Source organism: Salvia miltiorrhiza, chromosome 6 (genome assembly GCF_028751815.1).
Source record: "Salvia miltiorrhiza cultivar Shanhuang (shh) chromosome 6, IMPLAD_Smil_shh, whole genome shotgun sequence".
Taxonomy (NCBI): Eukaryota; Viridiplantae; Streptophyta; class Magnoliopsida; order Lamiales; family Lamiaceae; genus Salvia; species Salvia miltiorrhiza.
In genome coordinates this window covers 23,279,769-23,291,860 of record NC_080392.1, presented here as the reverse complement: position 1 = coordinate 23,291,860, position 12,092 = coordinate 23,279,769, and the positions used below count along the sequence as shown (strand labels likewise).

At 39.8% G+C, this 12,092-nt stretch overlaps 1 protein-coding gene across 1 annotated transcript; it reads left to right on the top strand.

The window, feature by feature from the left end:
* Nucleotides 1–9,176: 9,176 nt before the first annotated feature.
* LOC130988951 (F-box/kelch-repeat protein At3g23880-like) lies at nucleotides 9,177–11,279 on the top strand. Its single transcript, XM_057912945.1, has 2 exons — nucleotides 9,177–9,703; nucleotides 10,336–11,279. Exons 1-2 carry the CDS (start codon nucleotides 9,233–9,235, stop codon nucleotides 10,945–10,947), a joined length of 1,083 nt encoding a protein of 360 aa, XP_057768928.1. The 5' UTR covers nucleotides 9,177–9,232; the 3' UTR covers nucleotides 10,948–11,279.
* The last annotated feature ends 813 nt before the right edge of the window (nucleotides 11,280–12,092 follow it).

Below are 12,092 nucleotides of genomic sequence, written 5' to 3'. Positions count from 1 at the left end.
CTGCGACGGCAAGGCGATGCTCCGACTGCCTCTCCCTTGAAATCGAAGAAGGAAAGGGTTAGGGATTTTGGGAGCTTCTTACATTTGGGTTCTGTGGAATCGGAGAGGGAAGGGGGAGATGAGGCTGAGAGGGTGAGTAGGAGGAGGTTGGCGGCGGCGGTGGTGGTCCTTCGCCGTTGACCGTCCAACCGAGAAAAAGAGATGGGAAGGGTAGATTTGCAGATTTTGGGGATTTCCTCTTTGAGAGAGAGAGAGATGGCGAAGAGAGGAGGAGAAGGGAAGGTGTTCTGGTATTGGTGAGAGAGAAATGGGGGGGGGGAGACGTAGAGAGGGAGAAATAAGGGGGGGTTTGACTTATGGAATTTTGGGGTTGTTTGTTTTTAATTAAGTTGGGCCTATACTTTTAATTTAACATGGGCCTTATTTTATCAAAGAGTTCAGCTGTATTTTGTTAAGATTTTTGGCTGTTTTAAATTCTTTAAATCATGCTCTACTTAAATTATTTAGTCGAATCTTGATTAATTTGAATAATGATTTAATGGTCTGATTAATTAGGCTCTATAATTTGAGATTAGCTATTTTAATATTCATAGCCTATTTAATATGAACTCCTGATGCCATCGCTTTCCTAGCGATTATTCCTCTCATATAATATTCGCTTAGTACTAAATGTTATCTTTGTCTCAGACCTCCGAACTTTTGATCCTGGTTGGGAGAATTTCTATCTTAATTGCCGTATTTATTATCCTTCAATTGCGACATTCCTTTATTGTGATTGTGTTACCAAAATCCAAGAACATATCACCTATTATATTCAAGCAAAGTTTAGAAATCCCATTAAGTAGCACGTTTCCTATTCTCCCTAGAACTGGGCTGTCACAGAAAAACTCTTTCCTACATCCACGGTCGGTTGATCAGATCAACAATCCACTCCACAAGTGCTTAACAGGTGCACTGCAAACCAAACCGTGTGCTTGCCGGGTGCACACAACCGTACCACTGAAGAAAACCCTTCTTCAGTACCCACACTTCACTCGTGTCGGATTTCTCTTGCTTAGCACAACCCGCGCTAAGACTCTCAGAGTCAGAGTACCTTCCTGAACTCCGAATCACTCAAACACTCAAATCTTTCTGTCTGAAAGGAGGTTTGAACGGGTGCTAACTATACTGCAAAGAACAAGTTCTTTGGAGCAAGTTTGACCTTGGCTTCTGGGTAAACAGAGGTTTTCCTAAGGTCTAAGAGAATGTGTGTAATCAGCAGTGACTGATTTTGGCTTTGGAATTCTCTTCTTCGATTCAAGCTTTGGGGAGGTTAAGTTTTAGGCTGAGTAGCAATTTTGGCAGAGCTTCAGCTTATGTCGTTGAATCGGTGAAGATTGAAGTGATCCTCGAGCGCTATTTGTAGGAGAACTCTTGAATAGATCTGTTGGCGTAGAACGTTCTCAAGATTTCTTCCGTTAGAGAGCAATTCGAATTTGGGCTGAGGCTTCAATCTTCGAGGTTCCTTGTCTGGTGGAAACGACTCTCTTGAGGGACAGGAGATGTGATGTCTCTGATAAAGTAGCCACCAAATAGGAATGACCTCTGCAGAGATAAGATTCTGAGATCTCTGCATTTAATGCGGCTGTACTTTTGTGAGTACGTGGCTTCCTTTGAACATTGGAAGATCAGTACGAGGAAGAATGTTTAACTGATACTTGACTTTAGTATCAGTCCGCTGAGTTCACGTGGCACGCATTAAGTAATCAGTTCCAAACTGATTCTTCAACTGATACTTCAGTTGGTATCTTCAGTCTTCAGTCTTCAGTCTTCGGAACCGCAAGCTAAATAGCAACGAACTCTCTAAGACTTGAGTTCAAAACAGTTCTAGTCTATTACAATTACGACCTATGAATTTTGGTATCATCAAAATAAGGATTAGGATATTCCACAAGGTTCCCAACAGTATCATTATGCAATAAGCTTGCTTTAAAAATTATTGGTGGATGTTTGTGTTTCTGTATAAGGCAAATTAAAAGCCATGCAATAAACTCGATGTAGAATGTATTGGTATAATTCAAACTTAGATATAAGTATAATTCAATCACGAATTCACCAACTAGGCCAGCCCCAATCTTCATATTATTCAAACACATATGAGAAATTACAACAACAAAAATAATGCAATTATTTTGTTTAAAATGTAAATAATAAAATTACAACAAATAAAGTACATTTTTCAAGTGCACGAAACGATAATAAAATCATTGAGAAGCTTAATCACACATAGAAGAAATCTAAATCGGATTCGACATGGTGATAGTTAACTTGAGATCCAATATCTCATTTTTTATATAGTCTCATTATGTATCGCTTTCAATTTTTTGAAATTATTTTCTCATTTATTTTCTTCAACTTCAATTTCTTGTGGTTCATTAGTTTAATTTTTTTTTGCATTTAGTTCAGTTTATCAGTTAATAATTAGGTATTAGTATTGATAAAATTCATAAGTAGAGTGTATATTAATTTTTTAAATTCAATTAATTTTTGGGTATAAAAATTAATATACCAATATATAATATATGTCTCAATATTTTATGTGTACAATGCGTATCCCACTATTAAATTCGTTATTCTAATAATACATATTTAAAAATAAAATTGTTCACCTCATCGTTTAATTAATAATTCCTTTTTTTTATAAATATAATTAATAATTCATTCTTATTATCTCTCTTTTACCCTATATTCCACATTTTGTTATGTTTTACTGTCCCCACTTTCATTTTTTATTTTATTTTATAATTTTAATCATTTTCCATTCAATTTTTTTTTGTTTTAATATAATTTTAAGGGAATTCACTAATTCAATTATGGTTTGTAATTGTTTTGTATATATTTATTTTAAATTGAGAATTAATAATTAATCATTGAGGTTAATTAATCTAAAATTTGAACATATATATCTAATTTTTTTAATAATAAAATAAAATTAATAGTGAAATACATGAGACATAATAATTAAACGATATTATTATATAAGGTGGAACATTGGATCTCATCCACCAATATTAATCCCCTTGGGCCTTCACAACCAAAAAAATTATGAAAAAAATCCCATTCCCACAAAAGAGGAGAGGGAAGGAAAGAGAGAGAGAAAGAGAATGATTAGATTTAAACTGGTGAAGCATGAAATCAACGCCTAATCTAAAAAGCAGTAATCGAGACAGGATTTACGTGGTTCGGTCGTTGAGACCTACGTCCACGGGAGATCTTCGAGTTCTTCCACTATACTTCGAGATAATTACATTTTACAAGTGTTGCTTAGAAAATAAATCATGATCCTAATGCTAATGCTAACCTTCTATTTATAGATGTGAGAGTGAGCCCTAAAGGCCTTAGGCCCATGAACTCTAATAATTGGATTTAGGCCCTTTAATGCCTTAATACACCTTAGTCTTGATTTGACCCATCTGCGCTGTCCTTCGTTGCCCGTATTGAGTAGCTCCCTTGAGCTGCGCAGGCGAGTCTGTGCTGCCAAGTAACTTGGGTAGTCTGTGCCACCAAGTCCCTTCGTCTGCGCCGCCAAGTCCCTTTATTATCTGAGGTCTTCAATTAAACCTGCGCTGGTTTGCTTCGTTCAATAAGAATAATAATAACAATAATAATAATCAAGTAACATGTTCTTGTATTGCCAAGCACAACGCTGATGAGTATTCTAGTCCTCATCAGCTACTTCCCCTAGTCTGGTTGAACTGTGTCTTCTTCGTTGTTCAACCAGTGATGCGTGATATAGAGGCAGCGCTGTGCTGCTCTCCCGTGTCAATTAAGTATACATGATTCCCTGCACTTGTTAGATAAGAACTTGTCAATCTTTGTAAGAATAGTAAAGACAAAGTATTTCAGCGCTGCAAATGAACCAAGATAAAAGAGAGTAATTTTTCCTTTGGATTATTTGGATGTCATCAATGATGACTAACTTAAGGCTCATCCCTAGTCTAACTTTCGCGGCTTACAATATTTCTGCGCGGAGCATAGACATTGAGGCTTGCGCTGCCATGAAGGCCTAAGTTTTGCAATTAATGCCTGCGATGCCACAAAGGGCTAGATTTTTGCAATTAATGCCCTCGTCGTGCAATTAATGCCTTGAATTTTGCAATTAATGCCCTCGTCGTGCAATTAATGCCTTAGTTAAGATAACTTTAGACGATCTGCGCCGAAGATGACTTAGGTAATCTGTGGTAGCTTAAACGAGACAATCACACTGACTGCGCTGAGATAACCACACTAGCTGTGCTGATACAATCGCACTGGTTGCGCTGAGATAATCGTACTGATTGCGCCGAGATAATTGTACTGACTGCGCTGAGATAATCGTACTGACTGCGCCGAGATAGCCACACTGGCTGCACTGAGATAGCCGTACTGGCTGCGCTGAGATAGCCACACTGGCTGCGCTAAGATAATCGTACTGACTGCGCTGAGATGACTAAGATAGTTATGCTGATAATTTGAGCGCTGATTGTACTGAGATAACTAAGATAATTCTCCCAGCCAAGACAACTGAAATGACTGAAACGGCTGTGCAGGCTGAAATAACTGAAAAAACTAAGATAGATGCGCAGGCTGAGATAGCATGTCCTGACTGCACTGAGAAAGCTCAGATACATTCTGAGGCTTACAGTTCCAAATCGTGGCTAAGTTACCATTTAAGGTTATAATATCCGCTACGCGGCTGAGTTGCCGTTAAGGCTCAAATACCCTGCTAAGTTTTTTGAGAAGACACACATGGTGGTATATATTCCACTCCCCCCCTTAGTAACATGTACATGAGTCAACTAAACATGTCATGTGTATACTTGTGCTTGGTGTCCTTACTTGTGATGCTAGTGGCAACGCTGACATGACTATAGTCCTGAAGTAAGTTATTCAAATTATGTTCCAAGCTCTAGCACATATGCAGAAGGTGTGCAGCTTCGTGTACTTGGTTAATTTATATTTCAAGTCTAGGCACATATGCAGAAGGTGTGCAGCTTCGTACTAGTTAATATCAAATTTCAGCCCTACGCACATATGCAGAAGGTGTGCAGCTTCCAAGACATAATTATTATTGCATAAATCCCAACATAGATAATATAAGTCATGCTTATGCCCAAAAACTAAGGCATAACATTTCCTAGTTCCCAATCATGTTTTCATGCTTCGATGAAATAACTAAGATCATGTAATGACGAGTTTTCATTTCGCGAAGTACCTGAGTCACCACTTGTTAGTGGATTAGCTTTCAAGTGATGGTGATTACCATATTTGTTCAAGTGTTTTCCTCAAAATATGTTTGTCATGTACTGTAAAAATTCTTAGGCACATACATTAGCAAAATATGAGTGCCCCTTAAGATAGGGTTGTGAACTCATTATTATAGAAGATATATGATGGAAGACCTGATTGATAAATCATTAAAAAAAATGAAACCTGACAAGCAAATCAGAGAACCCAATGAACAAATAAACACTATTCTGATAGTCAGAAAATCTTGAAATTCTAAGGTCTGGAAAAATATATATTCAGATTTAAACATAATAAATCCTCTTAATGCCATCGAAGCATCGCCGTCAACAGTTAATGCGTGAGTGCGAAGCGAGATTCCCAGAGTATAGAGTTATCTTGATGTGTGCCTGCAAGAGCGATATGCTGGGCTGCCATTAACTTGACTTCGGGGCTGCTCAACGTCCCATCCCATCTCATGGATAAATGCAGAGCTGGCAATCCCCAGAAATCCCAGTCAGCACTGTCGCGTACCGCCCACTAATTCGAGAGTTCTCGTGAATAAACATAAGTATGGAAATACCCATCTTGATAACCCTTGTAAAGTAAAAATAGAGCAAAATTAGTCCAAAAATAGATTCGAACCCAAAAATTATAACCAAAGCAAGTAGACGAAGATAAGGATGAGCCAGAGTTGGCTGCGCAGCTGAATAACAATAGAGGAGAGAGACGACGCTGGCTGCGCTGCTGAACAGCGACAAGGGAGAGAAGCAGCGCTGGCTGCGCTGCTGAACAGCAACGAGGGAGAGAAGCGGCGCTGGCTGTCAAGGGAATGAACTTTCACATCAATAAAATAAAGTAACAACTCAACAATGATCCACGGGCTGAAAAAGCAAAAGCATATCTTCCCCTTCCCAATCTTCTATGCCAGAAACACAACAACATCTCTCACTGAATGGAACATGCAAATGAGATACCAGAGCAACTCTTTTAACACGAACAGGATTGTTCAGTCACCATAGCATGAAGGCCAGCACAGTTTTCATCCCTTGGAATTTAAGTAGGGCAAATAATACATATGCCGTCAAACACACATCAATCTCCAATGAAATATTGTAACAAGCTGCGAAAGTTTCTCTCAAGTTCATAAGCTAGATCGAGCAAAAAGAATAGTCAGATTTAATATTTAATCCACAAATTTAGATTTAAAAAAGTGGAGTTCGAATAACGTGATCAAGTTCAACTTCATAAGAAATTGAATGTAGTGCAAGCCTTTTCAACAATGTAACTTGTATCATGCTATGCCCCATTCTTAAAATCAATCGAGTCGTAGTGAAATTACACTATTAATCCTGAAATCTGATCAATGATAACCGTAGTTCATCAGTCAAAACTTAGGCGAAGTCTTATGTTGTTTTAATTATCTCAAAGTTAATCAATCCCACAAATCATTCATATAACCGTGACAAATATCCCCTCGAGATAATAAAATATTCAGGTAAGCATCATTAGCAAGCATGAACAGAGTACATAACCATTTGGTGCTCTCTCTACACCCCAATACATAACCAAATAACAGAGCTAATTATACCACAGACTCTAATGATTTTTTAAGAATTCCCATATCCGAACCAGTAATCGGCCCCTTGATGCGCCCTTGATTATGGGATCAAGTAATTCATGCATGAATACTTTGTATATGCTACCTGGGAAGTATATGTAACTTCATCTAGTTTAAAGCAAACAAATGCCAACATGTGAATCCAAGATTAGAAATGGCAGTTTACCCAACATGTGAATTCAAAAGACATCAAGAAAAATTGTCATATACTTATAGCATCTGGATTTTCCCTAGAAACAATCAATCATAGTAGACTGCTTTCGAAACATGATCAAGAAGGCAAATGACAAGAAATGAAAATGTTCATATATCGAGACACTAGTAAATAGAAGATAACTATATACGATTAGTCCCAACAGCAGCAGTCTCAAGCAAATCACAAGAAGCAGAGCAAAATTTTAGTTATGTACGAGAGTTTAGGACACAGTACATGGACCTCAATTAAACCTCCCAAAGTCAGATATAATTCAGCCCATTTTTCCTAATCATTCCCAAACCAGATTCAATACGAAAAGAAAAATTGAGATAACTTAGCTTCTTGATTAATTGAGAGGCAGAGATGTTCTGGCCAAGGTAGCTGGAAATGCCTTCGGCAATGATCCAGTTGTATGTCTCTCAGTCATAGCTGAGATATCCGACACGGAGGCTGGACTCGGGTTCGACCACGATATTCATGGTGAAGGAGGAGGGGGCCAACGATAAGCCTTCTATAGAGTTTTGAGCTGATGATTGCTCTATTCTTTAGATTCCCACCCTCAAGAGCGGGAGCCGATGATGGCAGCAGAGAGTTCGTCGGACGATTATTCGCCGAAGACCGAAACATAAGGCAATTTGGGGTTTCTCGCGCTGGGAGCTCAGGGAAAGGTGTCGATGCTTGCATAAATCACTGGGAAACAAAGAGAAACACGAAGAATCATTAAAATTTACCATAAATCGCTTGGAAAATACAGATTAATTGAGAGAATTGAGGGTTTTCCCCTATGCCCAATTGCTCATCGAATAGAAAAATTAGGAGCCGCGCCGGAGAAGCGAGCCGGCATGACTGAGCTACATCTTAGAGAGAGGAATGACGCCGTAAAAGGCTGTTCGTTGGCCTCACTGGACTGGACACTGAGCAGCCGTGGATGGTTTTGCTACTGTTCTGCGGCTTGAAGCAGAAAAACTGAGGTTGCGGTGAAGCCGATTTAGGAGAAATTAGGGCTCAGTATGATGAGCGGCGATCTCAGATGGGACGACGACGGCGCTGGTCCCGCCAGATTTCAGTGCCACCACGGCGAATTCTTGGTGGAGACAGACTATGTAGGACTATGCGTGATTTGGATTTTAGAAATACCCTTTGTTCTTCAGGATGGAGATTTGTGAGATGTAGGCTGGCATGACTGAGAAATGATGCTTTTTTCGTGGCCGTAGGAGTCCGACTTCGATTTGAGAGAAAAATAAAAATGAGCGACGATCGAACCGAAATGGGTGAATCGGCCCTTGTCGTCGGAGACTGGAGAAGAAACAACCAATTTTTTTCCGATGAACAGTAACCCAAATCCCCAATTTCCCCCTTTTTTCGATGAACAATAATCTAGCTTCAATGAACAGTAATCCTCTCAATGAACAGTATCCTCTCGATGAACAGTAACCGAAAAATAATGAATCTCACGCCTTAGCTCAGATTTCCCGCAGACGGCGTCAGTCGGTGAAGTATGAAATCAACGCTTAATCTAAAAAGCAGTAATCGAGACAGGATTTACGTGGTTCGGTCGTTGAGACCTACGTCCACGGGAGATCTTCGAGTTCTTCCACTATACTTCGAGATAATTACATTTTACAAGTGTTGCTTAGAAAATAAATCATGATCCTAATGCTAATGCTAACCTTCTATTTATAGATGTGAGAGTGAGCCCTAAAGGCCTTAGGCCCATGAACTCTAATAATTGGATTTAGGCCCTTTAATGCCTTAATACACCTTAGTCTTGATTTGACCCATCTGTGCTGTCCTTCGTTGCCCGTATTGAGTAGCTCCCTTGAGCTGCGCAGGCGAGTCTGTGCTGCCAAGTAACTTTGGTAGTCTGTGCCACCAAGTCCCTTCGTCTGCGACGCCAAGTCCCTTCGTCTGTGCTGCCGAGTCCCTTTATTATCTGAGGTCTTCAATTAAGCCTGCGCTGGTTTGCTTCGTTCAATAAGAATAATAATAACAATAATAGTAATCAAGTAACATGTTCTTGTATTGCCAAGCACAGCGCTGATGAGTATTCTAGTCCTCATCATAAACCTCCAAATTCTACCTCATTACCACCAAAAAGAGATACATATAATCACATTGCCATTAAAGAAGAGATCAAGAAACCACAATCAAGAGAGAGAGAGAGAGAGTAAATGAGCCTACCGGAATATGTGATCACAGAAATCCTCTCAAGAATACCAGCAACACCACTCCTTCGATTCAAATGCGTATGCAAATCATGGCATAACATCATCAACGATCCCACATTCATCGCCAAGCACCACCAAACCATCTCGGCCACGCCGGAATCCGAGGCGGTGATGATCAGCCAGCGCAGCAACGCCACCAACAGGCGGGTCCTCTTGCTGCTGAGGAGCCCCGATAACGTCGTCGACCACGACTTCTCGACGTTCCTCAACGACATGTTCGGCCACGTCCGCCTCGTCGGCCCCTGCAACGGCATCGTCTGCCTCTACGGGTACTACGACAACATCGTGCTGTGGAACCCGGCCATCCGGTGCTTCAAGAAGCTTCCGGCATCGCAGCTGCCCCGCCCCTCGAATTTCAAGGTGCGGGGAGGCGATCTCGGGGTCGGGTTTGACCCCAAGACCCATGATATCAAGGTATCATCGTTGCGTTAGATAAAGCTGTCAAAATTAGCTCGGCTCGAAAATAACTCGTATAATTAATTCGATAAGATAAGATAAGGTATAGCCCGACCCAAATTTTAGATTTGTGAAAAAATAGTCCAAATTAGAGATGTCAAGTGCTTCGGCTTGGCCCATTTGATAAGATAAGGTATGGGCCCGCACCCGTCTCGAAAAAGGCTGACCATGGAAGGGGCCCATACCCTAAAATTTCAGACCGATTAAATTTTGACTCAGCCCAGCCCAAATTCTGCCTTGGCCTAAATTTCAGACATGTAAGAACACATATAATCCAAAATATTAGAGATGTCAAACGGGCTGGCTCGGCTTGAGTCCATCGGGCCGGGCCAGACCAGACCAGATCATTTCGAAATATATTTGGACAACAATTTTGACGACCCAACCCTAACTCCACTTTATGCCAATAGATGATGGCTTTGGTCTGATTTTCCAGGCTAGAATGGCACGTGAGTCGGACTATTTTTGACAGCTCTATGAAAATAATAAAAAATTAATATTAATATATTTTTTTAAACCGAAAAACGTATTTCTTTATTTAAATTGTTATTTATACTCTTATAGGAAGCCATGTTGCTATTTTCATGCAGGTATTGCAGATCTTATTTTGCGTTTCAATGGATTCCCAAATTGTTTATCAAGTTGAGATATACTCATCAAGAATGAATTCTTGGAAGAAATTGGAATGTTCAATGCCAGCAAATATCATGTGCTATAATCTATGGAGCATGGTGTACAAGAATGAAAATTTTTGTTGGTGGGCCCAAGATAAAAATAATGTTGAGGTAATTCTTTCATTTAATATGGTTGATGAAGCATTTGAAATGACTCAATTGCCCTCCGACATTGAGCCACTAGGAGGGCAACATAGGACCACTCGAGCTATTATGCCACTAAAAGAATCACTTGCTTTGATTGTGTATCGACAATTGGAAGATGACAAGGTTTTTGATGTGTGGATTTTGAACGAGATCGGAGGAGGAGTTGAAGCGTGGAGTAAGTTGACGAGAATTGGCCCGATTTCGGGAGTCGAGAAGGTGCTAGGGTTTTGGAATAAGTACGAGTGCATTTTGGAGAGTAGAACGGGAGAGACAGTTTTGTATAATCGCGTTACTCAAAAGACGAAAAATCTTGGGATATATGGTAAACGGAGCAGGTTGGAAGTCCTCGTTCTTACAGAGAGCTTGTATTCAGTGAATTAAGCACGAAATAAGTATCCATATTTTCTTTTTCGCCCGTCCACGAAATGAGTACCTATTTCCCTTTTTGGCAAGTGTATCCCACACAACTCTTTAATTAATACACTAAAAAAGGTGGGACCCTTATTCTATTCAACCCACATTCGACACATTTATTAAAACTCGTGCCGTCCACAAATGGGTACTCATTTCGTGGATGGAGGGACCGAGGGAGTATGTGAATAACATAAGAGAGACTAAGGACATGATACGAGTTTGTTGTAATAAACTCAATTTTAAAAGTGTTAGTGGCATTCAAACTAGCGAAAAATATTTAGAAAGTGTCAGGGAAATTCAAGCTAGGCTCATTCAACTACTATACCTATTTGTGAATTTTATTACCATTTACAAAATATGTGTCATACTATAAATCCACTTGCAATCTCCGGCAATATGTTGTATATTACTATTTGTTTAAAGTAATTTCGTGCTGTAAAAAAATGTACAATAGAGTTGTGTTAGGTCCAGAAGGTCTCGAATAGGTGTATGGGGGGGGAGAATACACCTATGGGCTATTTTTCAATTCCTCAATCAGAGGGATCTGAGTCAGAGATCGAAACGAAACTTTACATGCAAACAAAGACGCCTATTTTACAGAAATCAGTTTTGACCAAACAGGGTTGACGATTGATACTGAAAGCTCTTCAGTAAAGAGTTATCAGTTAAGTTGTTGGAACTTAACTGATGCACGTAAGGGCTTCAGTCGTGTTTGCTAAGACAGAGATGATAACACTCTTCCTGACTATCAAAAGATAGATCAGTCAGACTGATATCATACGCATCAGATATTAAACTTAGTTTCGCAATAGCCTCGGTGGAGCACGTTGTTGGTTGTTAAGTTTCTCTTTGCAGTTAATCAGTGTTCAGTTTATCAATTGAAATAACACAAGTAAGAATGTAAAACTGAAAGCTGTAAACAACACAGAGACTTTTACGTGGTTCGGAAAAACCCTTTCCTACATCCACGGTTGGTTTATCAGACCAACAATCCACTCCGCAAGTGCTTAACAGGTGCACTGCAAACCAAACCGTGTGCTTGATGGGTGCACACAACCGTACCACTGAAGAAAACCCTTCTTCAGTACCCACACTTTACTCGTGTCGGATTT